Genomic DNA, 25,363 nt, shown 5'->3' on the forward strand with positions numbered 1-25,363 from the left:
AAAGACGGCAGAAGTTTTATTTTAAGGGCAACAAGTCCAGAACACAAATTTGCAAAGGAACCCTTACTCTACCTTAGCATTAGCCCTGTTTGTTCCTGTTTGTTTGATCCTCAACGATCCTCAACATTTTTCATTAGCCAGTCACTTTTCTTTGCAGGTTCTAAAACCTGCAAGATTGCTATTTTTATATATATATTTAAGGGAGGAAAAAGAAACACACTGTTGATTTTCTAAAGTGTGCAAAATCCTACTATATGCAATTCATAAAGATAAAATACAAAAATACTAAAAGCCAAGCCTTCTACCCAAAAATCTGATTTTTATTTCTACCTTTATTTCATACAACTCATATCATTTTGAGACACTGCAATGGCAAAAAGTGTAAAACACTGGTTTAATAAATAACATTTTAAGAGTAGAGACTGTATTTTACCAGACTTCTCAATAATAAATTTGTCTACACAGAAGCTTTAAAAAGTAAATGCATATCCTCTAGAGTACCAAACATAACAGGCCTTGAGCCAAGATATATACCTTCAGCAGTAGACTACATGCACCAGTTATTGGAAAAAAAAAAAAATAGAATCATAGAAATCTCAGAATTATAGGATCATCAAGATTGGAAAAGACCTCCAAGATCATCCAGTCCAACTGTCCAGCTATTGCCAACATATCCCCACTAAACCATGTCCCTCAGTACAACATCTAAATGTTTCTTGAAAGCCTTAGGGACAGCGATTCCACCACCTCCCTGGGCAGCTCATTCTAATGCCCACCCAATCTTTCAGAGAATAAATTTTACCAAACATCCAACCTGAATCTCCCCCTGGCACAACTTGAGGCCAGACCAACTTGTGAGCAGCTGGCTGACCAACAACCTTTCTGCTCAACTCTGCTAGGAGGATAAAACTTAGAAAGACACATGTGAAGGTGCACGTGAACCCAAATGGAATCACTGACCTTTCTGTTTGACTCCCCTGGAAATCAGAAGACAAGACTGACACATTTGTTTGCCTTGGGCACTAAGAAATACCAACCTGTAAAATCATCAATCTTTTACATATGAATTATTACTTCTCAACGGTGATTGAGATGATTTTGTATCTATAAGATACTTAAAGAATAAAGGAGGGAAAAAGTTACTGTTTTAGTGGGCCATAACACATAGCTATTTGTATTGGAATTAAATGAAACAATCCTTCCATAAAAGTTAGGGACAGACAGCTGTTTTCTGAGTGTTGATAAAGGGCTTTGTGTGAGATTAGATTTTAAAAAAAATTTAATGAAGCATGAAATGTATGCATTACATGATAAACCATGTAAAAATGCAAGGAAAAATATATATTATCCTTCCAATATTTTACACAAGTTTTTAAGTAGTAAAACAGCAGTGTTAATCAACTGTATTAATTCAATGAAAATACAGTGGTTCCAGAATTTATATAGTTTCTTTTCCTCATTGTAAGATGCCTTATTTTGCAATAAATTCAGCCTCCAACAAAATCTAATCACACTTGGACACTTTGTACAAGGAGTTCTTATGCACTGTGATGATACTGTGAAGTCAGAATATAAGGCTGTCGTTTTAGAAACCGAGCACATGCAGCTGGGCCATTTTCCCAACATTCTAATCCTGCTGACAAGAACTTGGTCAACAAAATACTAACAGCAGACAACAATCTAAACATTTTATTTTTGAAATGTTGCCATTTATTTTGGTACTGAACTAGAAATAGTCTTTTTAGATAGATAGAAATAGTCTTTTCTAAAAAGAAATCTGGTTCCCGTGTGTATATTATCATCTTACAAAAACTGAAAATAACTGAATGAGCCAAAAGGGATACTCTTACACAAAATTCCCAACTTTCTTTGGCACAAAGAAAAAACATTAGAAAATACAGTGACAAACATAAGAAATGAACTGTATATTTTCTGCAGAACCCAATTCTTTGTTTTTCAGATATATGTTAGTAAGCAACAGAAACACAGAAAAAACTGCCTTTGCCAAAACACACTCAGGGAAAAAAGGTCATTATTTTTTAGTACAATGTCTGTTATAACAGAGTATCTGCAATAATTTCATCAGGAATAATTACACTTCATGGCAGACTGATGACATTTAAAAGTCAAACACAAGTAAAATACAACTCATTAAACACTAAAACCTGAAGCTCTTAATTACAGTAAAATATCAATGAACATTCCTTATGGTCAACTACAAGACTTTTTTTTTTTTTTTTTTTTTTTTTTTTTCTCTCTTCTCCAAATACTGCCAGACAAATATTGTGTCTAGACTTGGAATCAAGAGCAAGTCTCAAAATGATTCAGAAAAATCTGTTTCATGACAAACTGTGCGTCTAATTCCTGTCTTCAACACCTTACTGTACTTTGCACTGGTACTCTGCCTATTTTTTTTTTTTTTTTTGGTCTACATTAATAATGAATGCTTAATAAACAGAACCAAGACAAGGCTTTTGAGACATAATGCAGCAGAGCTGCAGCAATCACTCCACTCATTTTAGTGCGTTTGAAACTAGGTCTTAAATGCTGAATCTGTAGCACCAGCAGCTACACAAAAACTTTCTTTGTTAAAACATGCTATTACTAGAATTGTTTTAAACAAAAATTGTTGAAGGTATGTTGTTATATGCAGCAAGCATGCTCAGTATGTTGCAGTATGTAACCACTTGAAAGTCAGAATCCTATTAGTTGCAGAAATTGAAATTTCACCGCGTAGCCTGTTTGTGCTCAAGATTTAAAAAACAAAACAAACAAAAAACCTCAGGTAGTTCTGCCTGGATTGTTACCATGTGTATTAAACACCAAACCAATCGAAGAACATGACAGATCTGCCTCCTGCTCAAAGCAAGGTTAAAACTGAACTCAGTGCCAGTCGTGCAGGACTTTGTCCAATATGCTTGGACTAGAACCTCTCTGAGCAACATTTCAAAAAGATTTCACACACATTCGGATAGAACCAGCCTGTCCCTTTGTGTTAAACTGATTTAGCTGTATTTACTGCAAGCACTGGGAATATTTTACACTCTGTTTGTATATCTCATTATATGAGGACTGCTGAATCACTGCCTGAACCTGATTGATCACCTGAGGTGAGCAATGAATCAGCCACGGGAGCACAGGTGAAGGCAATCCGCCTGTGCTGCTGGAAAGGGGGGAGCCTGGCTGCACCTCTCCTAGACCCATTTAAGAGCTGACTGCCAGTAGGAAAGGCTCTCTTCTGGAGATGCACTCCACCAGAGTTTACCACGTGAGCCCAGGATAGGGTGAGCGTCTTTCTTTTCTGCTTTAGTATAACTACATAAGCCAAGCTCTCGGATTGGAAAATGACAACCCATTTCTTCAAGTAGCCTCAAGCAAAGAGAAGCAGTGAAGAATTTATCATATTGCACGGACTGAACATACAAAGGCAATTCCATGGGGAGGAATGTGGGAACCACAAAAATTGTACCCTGGAACACAGTTGGATGCAAATTCATTATACTAATTGTAGGAGGCAAAAGCACTTAATATACATTAACAACTTCACTTCCCCTACAGGGGAAGCCTCACTACAGGTTTTGGTGGGTTTTGTTCTTTTTGTTTTGAATCAATTTTCTTCTCAATCATTTCCAAACACTTAGCAGTCTGAGCTTCGCAAGCCAGGGTAAAAACCTTTGAATGCTAAACAGAGTCGTATAACAGAGCACAATATTATCTTCAAACCTCATTCCGAGTGTAATGAATAAGCAGTGAAAAACGTGTTGTATGTTTGTTGTTTTTTTTTTTTTTTTTATATATATAATACTTCTTTATCTTTTTAAATTATAGCTCAAATGCAATTTAAGTTATACAAAATGAGAGAGGTTCATCCAACTAATTGTAGCCACATCAAAGTCATCCAGTCATATTGTTACCTTTTACAATACAAGAGATATGGACCTTCAGAAGAGCTGACTCATCACATGTAATCTGCTGATGTGTTTTTAAGCAACTCAGTGAAATCACTGGAGATACTCCTCTCCCCATTTTGGCTTAGGAGGCAAAAAAGAATAAAATAATGTATGGGCAAGACAAAACCCATCACAAAGCCTCCATCTGCTTCCTCCTTGGCTGGTGTCTTTCAGTTAAGGAAGAGTAACATTTTTTAACTGGATAAAATACAGAATCCCTCTACTGCAAATGATGCTGACAGCAGACAAAGGAAACTGTCAGTTACATAAGGTAAGCTGTTGCTCCAAGCCCAGAAACCATATTTGAAAAAAAAAAAAAATGAAGTGAACCATCTAGAAAACACAATGTTACTAGCTGGCACACATAAGCATGCAAGGCATGGACACAGATGCAAGGAAGATCTAGTCAATAACACTTTTCTTGCTAAGATAAATGATCTTTTCCTGGAGAAAAGCAATGCAGTAGATTAAATCCACCAAGCAGAACCATTTAATATAGTGCCACACAAGAAATTCCTGTTTTGGGTGGAGTACATTAGTGTAAGTACAGAGGCTGTACAACTGGTCACTCGCAAAGCGAGATGAGACACAGCAAAGCAGCCAAAATATCTACCTTGGGGTCAAGATGTAAAATATAAATACATTCTTTACTGACACTGGCAAACACTACCAATAGAGCAGGGAAACTGGGTCAGGAAGAACTGAATGAATTTTGGGACAAAACTATAGAAAAATATTTCAAAGAAGGTAACAGGACTTCTAAAGGATTTTAAACACAAATTAAAAGTGTCCAAAACAGGACCCAAAGGTAAACATTTTTGGTCCTCTGTGGCCAAATATTTTCTAATCCTGGTGTAGCTGTTCACACCAAGAAAAGAAAAAAACTGTATAAATGCTAGGAATTTGAGACGGTCTTTCAATAGAAGTAACAGTCTTGTGCAGAAGACAATGGGGCCAAAAATTTCCTTTCCTTAGTACCCAAGTGTTATCTCAAATAATTGTGAATAAGTAATACTCAACTGAAAGCTCCTCAAGCCTCATAAAGTATGTCACAGAACTGTAAGACACGAGGTCTTCCCTGATTAAGAAATGTCTAAAAACTTGTACACTTGTACTTAACCAGATGATGAACCACATAAAAAACATCTGTAGTGAAAACAGCTAATGGTGGTATTTATGTTAAAAAACAGCATTTTATAGCTGAGAATTTTCTCTATCAAACTGTTACTTTGCTCTTTGTACCTGTTGTAGTTTCACCAGAAATAAATAAGAGGCCTTGCTTTTGGAATGACATACATATTTTCTGAGGCAGGAAGAAATCTTCAAATCCACGTATAGCTTCACATTTGGCATCTATTATTGTTCTGTCTCACATATTAAACTGTCTTGATTCATGTTCAGTCACACTTCAGATGGAGCAGCTCAGTATTTTGTGTCTCAGCACACAAAACAGTGTTTTTGAGTGGTAAAACAAATGATGGATGTTTCAGAACAATGCCTACAGCTGACCTACTGTGTGAGAATGGTAACATTTGTTTTTTATTTCAGAAGTAGTTTCATAAGTATTCCTAAACTTAAAGTTAAGCTCTATACATAAGTGAATTACACAAGGTATTTCATAGTTCTGTCTAAAATAAGCTGTGGAAAGTGGGCAGCCCTCAGCACTGGTGGCATAAAAACAAGTGGACTCAAAGCTCCAGTGATTCAGAGTGTGATACTTCCACTAGTTCCTTAAGATTGTTAAAGTATTTCTCTTTACTCTTTTCCCTTTATTCACATGAATCTTAGATCTAAATAACCAGAATACTTCATAAATGTATGAACACAGACATATATGTGTAGAAAGAATATGCACATACATCATTATACTTTGCAATGAAAGAAAGCTGTAGGCATTACTTTCAAAAAAAAAAATATGGGCCTTTTTACTATATCATCGGATAGATGTCATAAGATAAATTATTTATTATTAATTACTATCTGGAAAGTAGTAAAAGAAATACACTAAATATTTTAAACAATTATTCTCACGCTAAGATGGAAATAACCTATGTTTTTATAATCACTCTTTCTTAAAAGTTTCATTTTGCTTTCAAGCAGCAGTACACAAATCCTATGAAAATTCAAGGATCTGCATATTTCACTCTAATCACTGCCAGCAATTAGGAATGATGGAGAGGTGCCAATATTAACACGTCCAACACTAAACATGTCAAAATCCAGCTTGCATCTCTACCACCTTTGCATTTACAAAATTAAGATACACAATGCTTGTTTAAACTACTGCCTGCATTGAGTATGCATACATACAGCTGAATACTCTTTTCTCCAGTAGTCAGTGAAAGTTTTACATAAACACTGGAGCATGCATTTCCAGGACACAATACTCAATGCTGACGTCCAATCTCTGGAGTAAGGGCTGATGAAATGTTCTGTAGTTTCTTTCCAACCCACACTCTCCTGTCCTTCCCACTGAAACCTGGGAATAAAATGAGACAGTCTATCTCGTCTCAATGTAGAACTAGGGTGTAGTCGGAATGCTTGCTCAAACAAGGAGCTCAAACTACTCAGTCCTGCACCCTAAATTTATCTTTAGCCATGAGAACTTACAGCATCACACAAGGACTCTGTACAGACAGGGAAAGTACAAATTAAGCTACTGAATTGTCTTCCTTCATTCTTCTTCCCCATTACTTTTTAAGTTGATCCAACAGACAATGGTTCCCTTCAAAATGTGACACTGATATATATCTGAAAAAAGTCCATCCAGCGAATTGAGTTAAGCAATCATGTTCTAAAACAACTGCTTATGATCACATAAATATAAAGTCATAATGCATGTAAAGCGCGCAAAGACAACTTTTATTTTGATATTACCAAACTTATAGTACTGGACTCTACAACTTAACTGGTGTTCTACAGAGCTTTGTTGTGTGATTGATTGGCTTTTCTTCTTGTTGCATGACTGAGAAGGCACAGAGCAGATGAGAGGCATAAACTAAACTTAAAAAAGCAGGCACTCCATTATACAGTGCTTTAAGATCTATTTGGCTGTTAAAAACAACTGGTATCTGAACAGGATTATATCCCTTGAGCTGGGAACCTAGACATCAACCTTTAACACTCATTGTACAGCTATTACAATATAATGTGGGGAACAGACAACTTTGCCATCTCAAAATATGTGCAAAGTGTTCCAAGAGATGAGACAGATTCAGACAGATTCTTGTACTTTCACGTGCATTTTTGTTCCTTTCCAATTGATAAGTAGTACACTATTATTCTGTAATTATATTTTCACTAATTGTATAATCCCATAATTTTTCTTCAGTAGCGTATTACCTTTTCATTATCCATAAAGGATGCACTTCACTGCAATGGGTTACTCATATAAGCTAACTAAAGAGATAATGGCACAAAAAATACGAAGTTCTCCTGGTGAAATCTCACCTTGCTTCTAGCAAGCTCCTGAAAGACCTGTCAGTGACACAGGTAAACTTGAGGGCTGCAATTCAGTTGCATTTTCCATATATTTTAAAAAAGTACAAAAATAAAGCCAAATAAAAATCCTCACATTATTTGATGTTTATCATGGCAGATTATGTAAGTAAGGATAAGAATGAAAAATACATATTCTTTTTTACAACTCTCACTGAATAATCTAATATTAGATTTGTAGCTTTGAAGACATTTCTTAAAGTGGCACCATGCTTGACATCCCTTGACACAGCCAGACATTCCAACCCAAACCAGTTCTGTCTTGTCTCTTCTAAGCATGTGAGTTTAGGCATATTACATAGTACTGTCACAGCAATGTAACAGAATAGAAACCAGTATCAATTGCTAACGTGTTTAAACATTACCAGTTCCAAAAGAAGTGCTTAGCTCTTACATGGGAATCAAAACCATGCTTTCATGTAATTGCAGCTTCCCCTATTATGTGTTACAGTACTTTCACGAGTTATGAAAGAAGAATGTCATGCCCAGTTCCAGATTCTCTTAGGAAATGGTTGAAGGAGGAGATGAAACCAGACAATTCTGTTTCAAAATATTTTCACTATTCTGTTGCTTTTGTATCTTATTCGGTACGTCAGGTTCACCCGTTTCACATAAAGGTGCTTCTGTCCCAGAGCTATTTGAACTCATCATGAAAGATGTTGAGGCAAAATAATTATCAATCAAACATAACACATTAGAAACCCATTTAGATTGACAGAAGATTTAAACATCTGAGTTCATGAAGCTGGATCCCACATTCTAGAGATGCACACACTTGCAAGAAAACTTCTTAATGGAATTTTAATGGCAATAACTGCCTCACTGTTAAGACTTTCAACTAAAGAAAACTGGGACCTGAATAGATACATTTTTTTTTTTTATTGAGTATATACACTACGGAAGGCCAAAAATTTAGTGTTCAAATACACAAATAGTATTAATACCAATCCCATTCACACCCACACAGCCTCATGGCTTTGAAATGCCCTTTGAAGGCCAAGTAGAAAAACCATTAATTAGAAATGGCTGACAGTTCCTCTTATTTTCTCCTTGAGAGAAATTACATTTCAGACTGGCTAGATGGTCTTTCACAAAAAGTAGCATATATACAGACACAACTGATATATATTCCATCTCAACTGATCTTTTTCCAGCCTCTGTATCATACTCAGACTTACAATGTTTACATGAACACCAGAAATTATTTACAGACTGAGACATTTACAACCCTGCCCCCAACATGAAGATATTCCAATGTAGAATATTCTCATTTAAATATAAAAAAGGAAGTGGACACTGCTAAACATTTCCCAAAATTCCATATTTGCATATCAAATGTGAAAATATCTGATGATGTTTAATTCAATAATCTTTAAAGTGGTAGGCTTACACAAATACAAAAATTCTCCTTCCCTGTAAGCTTGCCTTTTATCTACCTAAAGCAGAAGCCGTGAGGCCAATAAAACACAGCAGAAAGCTGCTGCCTCATCACTTGAAAGTTTCCAGATATTGCTAATTGTGTTGATGTAAAATCTCTAGTGCAGATCTTCCGAATGTTGAAATCCTTATATAAAAAAAGTAGTTTCTTTTTTAAAACATATTTTCAAACTGTATGGTATCATCTTAACTGGACATCATTCTGAAAGGAGATAACACACCACACAATGAAACATAAATGCATAATTAATGCTTAGATGAGAAAATCACAGAGTTTCTTTTAAATGTAGTGTACAAAAGAATGCTTATACTACTTAAGAAATTGGAAACACAGTTTAGAAATGGGACTTACCACTCTTGGTTAAATACTGAACATTCTTCATCACTCTTTCAGTGTAAGCCCCTGGCTCATAATTGTCCATCTCACCCGAAACAATATGGGCTACTCTTGAAGCACGCCCTCGGATCGCACCTGCTGCACGATCTAAGTCATCAGCATTTTGCTCTCTCAATGCAATGATACACTTGTTTACGTCCTCAAGAATATGGCTTTCTGCAAATGAAACAACATTCATTTTTAGATTGCATGTCTTTTACACCATTGGACACATTCTAGACATTGAACTGTGTTTTATTTTTCTTCCAGTGGAAACACATCGGCCAACACAGGCTTGGATAACAAACTTAAAACATGACACCTAAACTGAACTCTCTGAAATCCTTAAACATAATGATTGATGGAAATTGGAGGTACACTCATACTATCCTATGGACAACAATAAAATATACTCAGTTATGAAATGTTAAAATACATCAAGCCCACAAAGTCTTACATAAATCATGAATATTTGTAGTATGAATTAAAATTTGAAAGGGATTATCACTGTTACTTATTACTGACTCTCTCAAAACTATGGTGATAAAAGGTTCTATAAAAGATTAATCACTGGCAAAAAATAATAACCCCAACAAGTAATTTCTTTAAACCTGCATGTTAGGATCTTTATGATAAATCTTACGTTAATAGAGAAATATGTTTGGCTAGTATTAAAATCGTATGTTGGATTAGTGCAATATGCTACGTTATTATAAAATGCACGCTGGTTATTTGCTGTAACAGGTTGTAGTACATTTTTATACCAATACTTCTTGTGACTTACTGTGTTACTATGAATATTTTATATAATATTAGTGTACAAATATGCTTCTTAATTAATCAGTTATCAACAGATAGCATCACCAGCCTGCCTGTACATCTACATTATTTCATTAAGTTCTCTCGCCTCACAGTATCCTCTCTTCAACCAACTCTGTCATTCCCATATTAAGCTTTCATTCCTACAAAACTCTCTTACTAGAATTTCCCTCATTAGAATTTATTGTCACTTCACAAACATAAACCACATATAAAAAATGAAGAAATGTCTTTTTCTTCATCTTTTGTACACTGTGGCAACTGGTTTATTGCCAACTCGATCTAAATGATTTGACACAGCATAGCTATAAGCTATTAATTTTTACCTTAATAATCAAATTATATACACATTACAGTGCTTTTCCTCCTGTGTAAATACCTATACATTCTAAATACTACACTCCTAGTATACTAGTATAAAGCTAAACATGATTTTTAAGGACAGGGAGATGTTAACCAATGTAAAATATATGTATGACATAGAACTTAAGAAAGTCACGAAATCCCTGCTTTTAGGTGCCAGTTCCTGTATGAGACACTAGAGGATTTAAAGATGATGTTCTTAGTAAAAATCTTACACAAAAAGATAAGCATCCTCAAATTACCCCATAAAAGGGATTAAAGATGCAATAAAACATCATTTTTTCATAAGACTGTAAGAAAACAACATATATCAGAGCAATTACTATCTTCTGAGTATAATAAATATTTAATGTTTACAGAGCCTCATCAACATTTGATTACGTAATACAAACTTGCAAATGGGAGCTGAAGAAGTATTAGTTACGTAGTTAAACAAAGAGGTATCCAGCAGTGTCTTTGCAATGGATAGGGGTTGAAGCAAGCTGATTCCATCTTCCTTAGAAATCAAACATTTCCATCTGGCAATCACCTCCTACAGAGGCATTTCAGAACTGCAAAGCTGTTTTCACTGTGTTCTTTTTGACTTCTTTTTTTTTAGTGGATTTAGTTGCCATATGCCGAGACAAAATCAAATCAAGCTTTTTGACACACTTTGAAAACTGTGGAATGCTCAGAAGGGACACTTATCTTGAACTTGTCTTTGCTATTTGACTCAGGTCTATGCAACATTATGACCTGACAGGAGGGAATTTGATGTCAATATACATCAGCCAGAAAAATTGTTAGAATGCACATAAATACAACAGGAGCATGACATACTAGCATTTCCAAGTTACCCATGCATAATGTGAGCACTTTAAAATGAATAAAAACTTGACCAGAGGGAGCAGAACTAGGAAATAGCTTCTTAAAAGCTGATAGAAGCAAGCAGTGGGTTCACACAGCTGAAAACAAAAGCGCAGATTAATTCAGAAGGGTGCCAAGCAAACAATGTTGTTTATATTTGAAAAGTTATACAACTTCTTTTCTAGAAGAGATTACAATGCTTCTGCTTTGCCAAACATCAGCTTTTCCAGTAGCAACAGTAAAGTTGTATTTCTGATCAACAAATTAGTTTTTGATAAATATATAGCAATGGGGGAAAAAAAATGAACATCAGCAGGAAGGACAACAGATGAAGAAAAATAAAAACAAACAGGCATTAAAATAAGAAAAACAGGCCATAAAACCCAAAGGGTAATAGACCTGAGGAGGAATGCTGATCAAGCTGGAGAACATTAGCAGGAGCATCATGGGTTACAGAAAGAATGAGTATGTACTATGCTACAATTCCAGTTTGTATCAGCAAAGGGCATATTCTATTTTTAGGGGATGGACAAAGTAATATAAACATAAAATAAAACTTACAGTATAAAGGATAAAATACAAAATCAGAATATGTTTGCAGATTTAAAGCTTAAACACTTGAAAGTTTCTGTATTGGTTTTGTTATTGAATTTCCCTTTCTACTTAAACCTAAGAACTGTTGTCTCTCAGAGACTTCTGTACATTAGAAAGACAAGATGGAAGGTATTAGTCATATCATATCTTCAGAAGCACCACTATGAAACTTCTCTTGCATTAAACCATAAAACATAATTCAGAATACATAAATTTATTGTAAACTCAGATTATTACTATTTTGTATTATTAGCACTGAATTGCATTTTACTTTACAAAATAAATTGCTAAACTATGATAGCAAACAGACAAAACATACCAACAGGTAATCCTGAATTACAAACTGCATCAGACGTGTATCTTGGGATTCTGTCTCTAACAAAATCACAAACTCTAGTTCAGTTTATGAAACTGCTGCATCACAGAATGCTTCTGTGAATATGGAACTCTCCAAACTGATTCAGAAACATCTCCCCATTCTTTAAGATCAGTACAAAAAGAAAAGTTCAGTTGTAGTAACTTTGTCAGCCCTGCTTGTTCTGTCTGTGCATATTCTTAACGACTCTGTTTTGTCTCTTGAAGAAAAGAAAAGATGGGAAACAGTACATATACAGGCTGCAAGGCCTAAACAATAAAATTGGATGTATAAACTAATAAGTGATACTTAAACCCAAACAAAAAGATCCCTATCTTTTACCAACTGCTGCCATAAGAAAATAGCAAGCAAAGAAACTTCAAACAGAAAAATATAATTCAGTTCAGGGCATTCCTATTCTTCTTGTATTTGCATAAAAACAAAGCTGTTTCTTTTAATTCCCACCACTTTCCTACACACAGACATCCAGAGAAAACACTACGACCTCATCTGCAATTTTATTTAACAAATTTTCTTGGCACTTGGACTTCTTCTAAAAGTTTTAACACAGTATCTATATTCTAGTCATTGTTCAAATGAGATCACCCGTCACCACCTAATGTTGCAAGTCCCTGCCAACTCCAATGAAGGAATTTAAAACAAATAAGAGTGTAGAAAAATTACTCAAAAAAAGGGGGAAAAATGTATTCTCTTCTCTGACTGTATTCACTAAATATATTCTACCTGCTAAAATTAAAACTACATGATATTTTTTGACATTATTTGTTGCTAATCTAGCTGTCAACATTCATTCTGCCTCAGACCAAGAGTCATACTGAGAAACATGCTGCACAAGTCCAATTTACTCATGCATTAAAAAAATGCACGGCACATCTAAAACCCCCACAGCTGAAATCTCAAATGTAAATAAAGGTAAATTGTTACATACAACTTCAAAAAAAAAAAAAAAAAAAAAAGAAAAGGGAGAAGGAAGATCTAGGTAGTTTCCTGAGGCACCCACCTCAGTTCCTGGGAAAACAAAAAAGCCTCATGGAAGGCATTTCCAGGCCAGTGAAGGACAGAAGATGATTAGGAACAAACAGTATTGACTTATGAAGGGCAATCTAAGCATGACTGGACTGACTAAACTCAGTGATGGAACATGAAGATGAATGTGGGCAGACGAAAGAGTAGATGGCTCCCCTCAAAGTTACTGAAAGTTCTTCAGGATCTGTCATTATATGCATGAGTCACTGCAGATGACCTTTGAAGGGAGGGAGTAATAATTTTACACCGAGTCCTTTTACTTTGTACATTTTCAGATACTTCATCAGGTAGTATGACACATTATCTTCATTTTTGTTCAGAGGAAATACTAACTTAAATTTGCTTTTCTTTTTCCAGATTTTACCTTAGGGTGAGCAAAATATTGATTGAGTTGGCAGCCTCTCATTGAAGTTTGCTTTCATTCACATATGCATAAAATGATTCCAAATCACTAGCTTATAAACTCTGGAAAACTAAAAACAAAACAAACAAACAAAATCAAACAAACAAACTAAAAAGCAAAAAACCCAGAAGAAAATCCTTAAAAATAAAAATATTTCTTAAAGACTGTGCCTATTAATTAAAGAGCTGGCATACTAAGCGATCAGCTTGATTGACTAAAGAAGGTTTCATATTACCAAAAACTTCTCACTCTGTACGAGTGAGAATCTTACAACAACATTAATGCTTTCCAGAGTTTTCTTTCTTTACATCTTTCATTTTAACATCATCTCAGTAAGATGCAGATGGTTTAAGATGCTAACAGCTTATATTTCAGTTTTTATTCTCACTTTCTGGGCACAAAATTCAGCCTACAGAGAAATTCCTGGATGGTTAGTTTCCCACTCAGCATCCTGATTTATTCCAAAATATCCTGGAAATAAAGGAAGAACTGTCAAAATCTCAGCACATTAGCTTCTGCCTTCCTACAGCCTTCCATGAATCAGGCTCCAGGGTCTCTGAAGCCAAGAAGTACATTGCAAAAGCATACAGCCTGTATGCATAGGGAAAAACAAAAAATCAATAAAGAAAAGACATATAAAAAGTAGATAAAAAGCATAGACATCTGGATAGGCAAGAAATAAAGAGAGCTAAAAAAAAAAAAAAAAAAACCAACAAAACGTAAGCATTCACAGCTGGGTAGGGGTCATTTCTTTAACCACACAGTCCTCTTTTCCCTAGGTCTACAAGATCAAGGAAACTTCTCTGAAGAAACATGCAGTGCTGAAATGAACTCAATATAACTCTTTCCCCACATCATCATTTGGCCTTCTCATCTTAAATACACCTTTCATAGGTCATCTGAGAGAAAAGATATATTCAAGGGGCAATTCACCTCATCTTTTTTTATAAATTTGTTCAGTTGAAATAGGTCTCAGAAGTGCTCTTCTCCCTCCTTTAGCTATAAAAGTGGCTGAAAATACTTAGATCAATTTTGATTCTAAAACTTAAAGGAAATGTTTCATACTCCAATTATTCACGACAATACAGGGGGAAAGAGAACATTTTTCATGTGTTAGTACACTATAATATGATGTTGATTTTCTAGGACAAGACAGAAAAATGAATTGAAAACTGTAGCAGAACATGAAAGCAGAAGGAGTAAGGTAGTAAAAGAAATCTAGCACTCAAGCAAGTAAACAGCCTCTTTTATTCAGACTATTAACCTGGGTAACTACATTAATAATCTCTCTCTCTTAAAATGGTTTGTTTTCATCAAAATAACTATAATGAACATTCAATAAAAATTAACTAAAGCTGTAATTTCCCTTCCCAAGAAAACATCATCAGAAACCCCAGCTTCTCAAAGAGCAACAGAATAAACCCCTTCAATCTTTGACTTCTAAATCGTGGCAAGTCCTGAAAACACTGCCTATAAGGCCATCTCATCTATATTAGGTAGCACTGAACTGTAACACCTTTTCCTTTCTTTTTGTCTCAGTCACATAGAAGGACTTTTCTGCTAATGTTATGATACAACACAATTCTTACGGTACATTTCTATTTCTTATATCTGATCACAAATATGGTGACTGATAAATATCCCCCATTTCCTCCTCTATAGCAAGTAGCACTTTGACTTATACTGCAGAACTAACTACCCCAAATAGCACCAGCTACATTTATACCTGACACAACATTCTCCAGCAGATCCTGAGAAAAAATTATTAAATAAGCATACATGCCTCATCTCCTATGCTAATTAGAAATTCTAGTCAGGAAAGTACGTTGGCATTAATAGATTAACTGACTCTGGTCTTTCCCATCTTTACTGAGATGTAAGGCTAATGAATGGCATAATAGCTGAAATGAAACAGGAGAAGATCAGAAAAAGAGAAAAAAAAAACTAACAAAACTGTGAAAATAATGAGGTCCACAAGAACAACGAACAGATGCTCAGAAAGGCCATGAAATCTCTGCCCTTATGCCCCAGCTATAAGTAGGAGGTTGAACTAGACCCTCATGTTCCATCCATCCTGAATCACTTTCTGATAATGCGATACAGAGAAAATACAGGAGGAACTTTCACCCAAAAAGGGCAAGGGCTAAACATGACATATCTGGGCTCTATAAATTTCTGAAACAGAGCTATCAGTATCATCAAGTTCTTTTTACAGATTTGGTCATAAAATTCATCAGAACATTTGCTACCACCTGTCAGCTTATTTTTTTTTCTTCTCAGTTATCTTAAACATAATAACTACTTTTCACACATTTTTTTAAATACTGCATAATGAGGAATAACTCGCCTTCAAAAATCAGCTTTTACTTTAATTAGTATGTATCATTCCTTGGACGAAATACACACAACAATCATTTTCTTTATCTTCATTCTGGGTCTCGTCTCTTAAATGGCAGTGAACATCCAAAACATTTATTACTTTCTTCATAACATTCCCTTCTCAAAAAATGTACAACAGCTTCCCTTTTTGCTATCATTACATTCCTCAGGCTAAAATTCAAGGAGGCTTCTTTTTCCATCAAATGGGCTACAAAAGGGGAAGGGAAAATTGAGACTTCTCCACATCTGCTTTTTCTTTGGTGGGGTGAAGTGAGGGCCAGTACGTGGTTTGTTGTTTTCCCCACCATTTATTCTTACTAGTTTTTCAGCAGTCGGTAACAACAGTCTGGGTAAGAGTTCTTAAATACAAGAGAGGATTCTCCTTCAGTAAAAGAGAATGTCACACAATACAATCCCCACAAGCCTTTGCTCAGTCTTTTGTAACCTATTTGCACCTTCTGAAGACAGAGCTGCTTAGAAAGTTGATGAATTAAAGCAGATAGAAACTACCAAGAAAAAAAAAATATTTTCAATGCTAGAAAAGAGGAAATTCAATTTTCCTTACCACTTGCTTTGCCAAAAGAGAAGAGCTGAAGTCTGCAGTTTTATTCCCTTAGCTGAAATATGACTTGGCCCTAAACAGGGCATAAATAAACCTGTTTTCTGCCCTTCTATGGCTAGGAAATAGAACATTTATTGTTTTCTTTCTAAATTCCACATCCAAAATCCAAATATAGCTAAAATATTATGTAACTTCATGAAAAACTCTCTTAAAACAAGCAAGCTTTTAATAAATCAAAGAATCCTTAAGTCTAAAAAGTGCCCAAAGCAATGTTTTCTGAATATTAGCTTGTGTGAAAGATCTAATTTGTGCCAAGAATTACAGTTTTTCATTCAGCTCCATTCTTACAGATACTGTCTTTTGAACAGTCAACTAGCTAGATCACAGATAAACAGTTCAAAGCAGAGATGTTACAAATCACTGCACAGCCAATACCCTAGTTAATAATTTCAGTGCAAATGCCACAGATAAACAATTGGCAATCTTTTTAGTTTGGAGCAAATAGCTTTAAAGGAAATCTGCATTTATTAAGGAATACTCAAAGTTACTCTTTGAATCAACTGGAGGATTTGGTCAATTTATCACCACCAGAAAGAATAAATTTCCCTTGTGGGGAAAAAAAAAATCTAATGTGAAAATGTAGCACTCATTTTGTTTTGCCAGGAGACTTTGGTGCTGCCTGCTTTACAATGTGTGTAACATAGCAGACTATGTTATGCTAAATGGCAACTATTTCAGTTATGCCAATAAAATATTTTTATGTTAATGGCAACCTGTCACTTTTTGATAATGATTCAGGTGAAAACAACAATAATCTCCTGTAGCAGCTTTTTTTCTGCTGCACTGAACATTAGGCAAACATGTATTAATTTGTTTTACATAATAGCCAACACACATAATAAATTTTAACAGAGGTAAAATAATTAAATGGCGAGGTATGAACTGGGGTACAAAAGTCCTAAATGTCCCTGCATAAATAAGTAACTCTCAGCTTTCACAAATTTGTACTTTTTTTCCTGATGGCAGCATTAATGCATATTCATTTTCTGACTGTAGCCTTGTCCATTAGTTACTAACTTTCCAAGTACCAAACCTGCAAAAAAAGAAAAGCTAGCTTGTCACTAAATCAGCTAGTTCCCTGAAATATAAGCTTAAGGAAAATCTACCACACAATTCAATTACTGTAGCACACTTTTCCTTTCTCTAATGGCATAAGCCACAGGAGTACATACAGGCTCTCTGTGTAAGGCTGTACAGCAAATTAAAGGGTTAAAAAAAAAAAAAAAAGGATAACAAAGTGATACTTGCAAATGGTTTCAAATTGTGAAGCAACAAAACTAACTGACAAAGAGAAATAAAACATTTAAAAAGGCTAGTAATTCAGAATTTTAAAAACTGGAACGGGTTAACGCTTTTTGTCTTTCACAGTGTCCAGTAACTGGCAGATCAGAAATACAAGCAAGTACCCAAAGTGTCCTTAGCACCAGATTTGTCACTCCAAAGAAATTCATGAGAAATTTTAAAAGAGTAAGAAAAGTCTTCCTGGCCTATCAACTTATTCTACTTATTCTATAAAACCTCCTCTGTCATACAATCTAAGCATATCATCAAAAACAAATTCAATTTTTAGTAATCAACAGTATGAAGAGGCTTTCTGATATTTCATGTGAACGTTCGCATAAAATGAAAATCAATTCAATGGTAATGCCTTATGTATTTTATCAAATTCCCCACCACCATCATTTATCAACACACCTGTGAACATGGCTCAGAGAACTGGTTGATCAATATACAACAGAAAAATCTATCAGGTATCAGTTTACTGGTGGCCACATGAAATATAATAACCAAAAGAAATCTGCAATAGAGATCTACTTTTGCCTCTTTGCTCTTCCTTCCTTCTTTTCCTTGAATCATATCCCTCTAGCTAAATTATTCTGAATAGCAAATCTCAGGTTAATATATTACCTTCCATAAATGAAGTTTAAATTGTATTGAGATATTTATGCCATGTAATACTGAGCGTTTACATTTTTCAGTGCAACTTTTATGAATCCTGACCTGGCCATTTCTTTTCTAATTACTAGCATTTCTTAGGGACACTAACATCCCACCGCATCCAGTATATAACCGTGATACCTGTTCTCGATGGTGCTGTTTAGGGTTTCTCATTTTGTTATTTTTCTTTTATTTTCTTTCCTTTTCAGGGTAGGGGAGCATGATGTACAATATATAAAAAAAAAAGAGAACTGGACGAAAAAAATATTTTACATCTGGAAAAGGCCGTATTTTGGAAGCACATACACAAAGAGATCATGATGGCTGTTGCTCAAAGATGTGCACCGTCAAAAAGTGTTACTATGTGCACGCATGCATTAAAAATTTATCCTGGCATTCCAACTATTCAAGAACACAATTTCTACACTTACAGTAAGACAGCAGACAGAAATAAGGCCAAGAAAACTGTAAAACAGATTTGTCTGTTACTGTATTGTGATTTTAGAGAAAATGCAGAAATGTCAGCGCACTGAGGAGGAACAGTCTTTGTGTCTCACTACTGCAGTCTTGTTCCAAAGTAATGTAATCAGTAGCTCAATACATTACACACAAAAGAGGGCCATGTTGTTTGTTATTTCTCCCTAGTTTTCATTTTGTGATTTCTGTTAAAAAAAAAAAAAAATCCTTTTCTTGTTGATGTTTTTTTTTTGTTTTGGTTTGGGTTTTTTTGTGCGTGGGAGGGGGGTTTTGTTCGTTTGTTTTTTGGAAGGGAAACAGGTTGGTTTTTTTCTGTCTGTTCTTACGATATCATGTGTCACTGTCTGGGACTAAATTAAAAAACATCTTTTACACTCACTAACAACAAAAGTTTGGACACGCAAGTCAGACTTCATGCAATCTACAAATTCAACTGGGGACTTCTGTTTGTTTTGCACTCAGGATTGTTTTGTTTTTTCCCATGACATGCTAAGGTTTCCCAGCTTTAAGAAAAATAAAAGCATGTCTTATCCAGTTGCTGGACATTCTAAAGAGCATGCTCTCCCTCTAGTCAACAAAGAAAAACTCATTAGTATCTTACTGCTTGTTATTAAAGGGAGCCTTAGCGGAGAGCATCCTATTCAGCAATACATTTGTAATTAGTTTGTGCACTTCTGTATGTGTTTTGTAAAGTTTCTTTTTGAAAAACAACAAAAAAGAAATAGCCAGAGGTTTGATATGCTACACACTAGCCTAGCTAACTGTCTTTCAGTAGCAAAGGTGCAGCTCATAAGTTTCAGAACTATAACATTACTACGACCTGAGATCTACTATCTCTTAGATAAAAGATTTTTTATTATGTCCTGGAAACAAGAAAGTCTGGTATTGTGAATCACTGTAGCACCATCACTTCAAATTCATAGATCCCATTTAACAAAAAAAAAAAAAAAAAAAAAAAAAAAAAAAAATATTAAAAAAAAAAAAAAAAAAAAAAAAAAAAAAAAGCATCTTCCTTCAAAACTGCATAGAAACATTAAAAGCTACTGTCACAGTTCCAACTCAAGAGGTGTTAGCTCGCTTCGGCAGCACATATACTAAAATTGGAACGATACAGAGAAGATTAGCAAGGCCCCTGCGCAAGGATGACACGCAAATTCGTGAAGCGTTCCATAATTAAATCAGCCTCACTGGTAAAGACTGGCAAAAGCACCCTATTGTGACGGGCCCAGGGGCTCCATGTATACTTGGTATTGATTACCTCAGAAGGGGATATTTTAAGGATCCCAAAGGGTATCGATGGGCCTTTGGAATAGCTGCTGTAGACACAGAAGGTGTTAAGCAGCTGTCTGTTTTACCTGGCCTGTCAGAAGATCCGTCTGTTGTGGGGTTGCTACGAGTGGAAGAGCAACAGGTACCGATAGCTACAAAAACGGTGCACAGGCGGCAGTACCGCACCAACAGGGATTCCTTGCTCCCCATTCATAAGTTGATTCGTCAACTGGAGAGTCAGGGAGTGATCAGCAAAACTCACTCACCTTTTAACAGTCCCATATGGCCAGTGCGTAAAGCCAGTGGAGAATGGAGGCTGACGGTGGACTACCGTGGCCTGAATGAAGTCACACCCCCACTGAGTGCTGCTGTGCCAGATATGTTAGAACTCCAATACGAATTGGAGTCAAAAGCAGCTAAGTGATATGCCACCATTGACATTGCTAACGCCTTTTTCTCCATTCCTTTGACCAAAGAATGTAGTTTGCTAGAGAAAGCACAGTTTGCTTTCACATGGAGGGGCATTCAGTATACCTGGAACCGTTTGCCCCAGGGGTGGAAACATAGTCCAACCATTTGCCATGGGTTGATCCAAGCTGCACTGGAACAGGGAGGTGCCTCTGAGCACTTACAGTACATTGATGACATCATTGTGTGGGGCAACACAGCAAAGGAAGTTTTTGAGAAAGGAGAGCAAATAATCCAGATCCTTCTCCGTGCTGGTTTTGCTATTAAGCGAAGCAAAGTGAAAGGACCTGCCCAGGAAATTCAGTTCCTAGGCATAAAGTGGCAAGATGGCCGTCATCACATCCCAACAGATGTGATCGACAAAATCACTGCCATGTCTCCCCCCACTAATAAGAAAGAGACACAATCGTTTCTGGGCGTAGTGGGTTTTTGGAGAATGCATGTTCCAAACTACAGCCTCATTGTAAGCCCACTTTATCAGGTGACACGGAAGAAGAATGATTTTGTGTGGGGTCCTGAGCAGCAGCAGGCTTTTGAGCAGATTAAACAAGAGATAGCCTGTGCTGTGGCCCTGGGGCCAGTACGGATGGAACAGGATGTGAAGAACATCCTCTACACTGCTGCTGGAGAGAAAGGCCCCACTTGGAGTTTGTGGCAAAGAGCCTCAGGAGAGACCCGAGGCCGACCCTTGGGATTCTGGAGTCAAGCCTACAGGGGGTCGGAGGAGGGCTACACCCCAACTGAAAAGGAGATCTTAGCTGCATATGAGGGGGTTCGGGCTGCTTCCGAAGTAGTCGGTACTGAAACACAGCTCCTTCTGGCACCTCGACTGCCAGTGTTGAACTGGATGTTCAAGGGAAAGGTTCCTTCAACCCATCATGCTACTGATGCCACTTGGAGTAAGTGGGTTGCGTTGATTACACAACGAGCACGGATGGGGAACCTCAGCCGTCCAGGAATCCTAGAAGTCATCACGGACTGGCCTGAAGGTAAAAAGTTTGGAACACCACCAGCAGAAGAAGTATCACGTGCTAAAGAAGCCCCACCATACAATGAACTACCAGAGAATGAAAAGAAATATGCCCTGTTCACAGATGGATCGTGTCGTATTGTGGGAAAGCATCGCAGATGGAAATCTGCTGTGTGGAGCCCCACACGACAAGTTGCAGAGGCCACCGAAGGGAAAGGAGAATCAAGCCAATTTGCAGAGGTAAAGGCTGTCCAACTGGCCTCAGATGTCACTGAACGGGAGAGGTGGCCAATGCTCTATCTTTACACTGACTCATGGATGGTAGCAAATGCCTTATGGGGGTGGTTACAGCAGTGGGAGCAAAATAATTGGCAAAGAAAGGGCAAGCCTATTTGGGCTGCTGAACTGTGGAAAGATATTGCTACCCGAACAAAAAATATGGTTATAAAGGTGCGTCATGTAGATGCTCATGTGCCCAAGAGTAGAGCTACAGAAGATCAGCGAAATAACCATCAGGTAGACCGAGCTGCCAGAATTGAGGTGGCTCAAATAGACCTGGACTGGCAGAACAAGGGTGAATTATTTCTGGCTCGGTGGGCCCATGAGACCTCAGGTCATCAAGGGAGAGACGCAACATACAAATGGGCTAGAGACCGAGGGGTGGACTTAACTATGGATGCCATTGTACAAATCATTCATGACAACCAACTTGTTAGGAAATAAGCATACAAAAAATTAATCTCAAATTGTATCAGATTCAACCCATTTTACACCATGCTCCAAAGACTGCCTGAAAATCCAAATTTGGACAGATCAAACATGAATTTAATTCCAAATGCATCATACCTCAAAATTCTGGCAGTTGGCAGAGGTTGTGGTAAGAAATTAATCTTGCAGACACCTACTGGTCTCAGCACAAACTCAGTGAAATTCAATAAAATGTGAGCAGGAACTTAGTGTGGAATTTCAGTTTCTAGATTAAATAATTTGAACAACTGAGTCCAATGTAGAACTGCACTATCTTGCCACTTAGTCCTGCCTACTTCCTGGGTAATTTTGCGTATCTTCTCATTTACTCCTGCCCTCTGAAGAGCTACAAGAAGTTCATGACTTCCATATATGTCCATATAACATTAGCAATAAGTACAGAAAATTTTGAATTAGAAAATGCACATTTCACATGGCAGGCTTCCACAGTGCAACACTTGCCAAAAGAGGTTCCTAAAATCAGGATGTGATTCTGCTTGGTGCCTACGTTATGGAATACTTAAATATGTGATCCCTACTAATGCATAAATTATCTAAAATGGGCCACATCATTACACTGTTTGCCCTTGAATCTAAGCAATCAGTGTGACAAGAGTAATTTGCATTTCTGTTGGAGTACTAGGAACTGTATTCTACTTTCGGGACAAGGAAATGCATGAGAGCTGCTCCACAAGTAGTGCCTCATATTTTATTTAATTGGTCCACGACATCAGTAGTGGATGTTGGTGGTACAGCAGAAGAGGATGAACTTTCCCACCAATACTCAGTTACATTTTGTCGCTGTGTGACAGACAGCAGCAGAGGAGCACTCTGACAAAATGGCATCTGACATGGAAGTGCATATGAAGCAAAGATGTGGAACTGAATTCCTTCATGCAGAAAAATACGGCACCCACTGTTTGATGAATATTTATGGAGATCAAACAGTGGATGGAACCACAGTGCACCACCAGTGGGTGGTATGTTTCAGCAGTGATGACACCAATAATGGATCAGCTCAACTGGCGCAGTTTTATGATTGTGGCACGCAGACTATATTATTCATCATCTGGCAAAAATGCACAGCTAATGGTGGTGACTATGTTGAAAACTGTTTTAAGACTGAGAACTTTCTCTATCAGAGAGTGTTACTGTACTCCTTGTATATGTTGTAGTTTCTATGGAAATAAATAGAAGCATTACTTTTAGATTGAGCTTTTGTACACCAAAGGGAGGTAGAAAGTAACACTAAACTTTCAATTAAAACAAAATGGATACAGTGAGTAGCAACAAGCTACCAGGAACAATATATTAATCCAAGATTTCTAAGGAAATTTAAATACAAATAGTTGAACTACAAGTTGTAGTATTAATTTCTATCAATGTTGATAACACCATCTTTTAAAGTGCTTGGTAGGGAGCAGGGGAAGGAGAAATCTTCATATGTCTTGATTGGGCAAACTGGTACTGTGAACAGGGAGCACGTATGCTTTAGCATAGGTAATTCTTATCTCCCTTCAAGCACTTTACAGTCAGGTCAAACAAACTTGAGAGAAATGAAATTGAAACAAATTGCACAATCTACCTTCTGTTTCAGCACTGTTCCTCTGTGTTTCTCTTCACTGTTCATATATCTCTACACAGATTTCTTACAGGCTTACTGTTTCATGGCACAGCATAGTATTTTGCTAGGGCAGACGCCAAGACGACAGCACAAAAATGCCAAGTCGTCACCATGAAAACATTATATTTAGGCCTAAGTGTCTGAACAGCATTTTAATTTTTTATTTTTATCTCCATTGACATGCTGTCCGTAAATCTATAATTAGTAATTTTTGCAATGCATCGATCTATGAACTTGCAACATAGTACTACAGTGAACCAGAACTTTGAACTGTTGATGGAAAACTAATTATATCACGAGAGATAAGCACGCCAGAAATCTAATTCATTATTCCATTACTCCTGGTCCAAGAATATGTTGTACGTTTTTGCAGTTTGAGCAACTTCAACAGCCTAGCTTGTTATCTTAATGACTACCGAAGTAATTTGAAACATGAGTCTGATCAAGATCAAAAATTCAATGCTAAGGGTACTCGCAGGTTGAATCTTGGCATTGCAATTCATTGCATTTTGAGCACTATTAAGCAAGCGGGTTTTTTGTTTGTTTGTTTTGGGGTTTATTTTTGTTTGTTTGTGTTTTTTTTTTTTAACATAATAGAAGTTGTAACAGGGTCACAGAGTTAAAAGAAAGGTAATAACAAGTTTTGCAACAAACAAAACCACAGACACCTTAGATCACTTAATCTGGAGTCCTGATTGAATGAGAACTTTTCAGAATCCAAGAAATGGGCATTATAAATGTTTGCTTTGCAGACAATAAAAAGAACTCCTCTCTCTCCTCAAAAAAGTAAATTTCTTAAGAAAATTCAGATAGCTTTTTCAGTTTCTTGATATGACAAAAGTTACCATGATTGCAGTTTACACAACAGTTACCAAAACAAGAGTTTCTCCTTCCTCCAGAAAAAAAAAAAAAAAAAAAAAAAAAAAAAAGCCTGTCTATCCGCTATGATTCCAATCATATAAACAAAATAGCATATAGGAGGTACTGCACAAAAAATTTCTATGCTTACCTACAAAATGGGCACTAAAACCTGAAGCTACAATGCACCACTAACTCATCTGGGAAAAGGCCTTTCTACAAAGGCTTGAGTGCTTTCCACATTCTCCAGCAACAGGAATGGTCAGGAACAAGGGAGGACTTTCCATGTAAACAAAACCACAGACCTATAACTATACATCTCA

The 25,363-nt window shown here is 36.4% G+C and overlaps 1 protein-coding gene and 1 non-coding gene across 4 annotated transcripts in view; one reads left to right on the forward strand and one right to left on the reverse strand.

The window, feature by feature from the left end:
• CTNNA3 (catenin alpha 3) overlaps window positions 1–25,363 on the reverse strand; it is a 418,023-nt gene that overhangs the window by 93,001 nt on the left and 299,659 nt on the right. For all 3 annotated transcript variants that reach the window (XM_042862647.1, XM_042862648.1, XM_042862646.1), the window contains one exon: window positions 9,238–9,438. In XM_042862647.1, coding sequence (XP_042718581.1) covers window positions 9,238–9,438 — 201 coding nt within the window. The remainder of the gene's footprint in view (window positions 1–9,237; window positions 9,439–25,363) is intronic.
• LOC122175678 lies at window positions 20,171–20,281 on the forward strand. Its single transcript, XR_006177476.1, has one exon. It is a non-coding gene; the product is annotated as a U6 spliceosomal RNA (small nuclear RNA).

This window comes from Lagopus leucura, unplaced genomic scaffold (genome assembly GCF_019238085.1).
Source record: "Lagopus leucura isolate 7727_CA_CO unplaced genomic scaffold, USGS_WTPT01 Super-Scaffold_739, whole genome shotgun sequence".
Taxonomy (NCBI): Eukaryota; Metazoa; Chordata; class Aves; order Galliformes; family Phasianidae; genus Lagopus; species Lagopus leucura.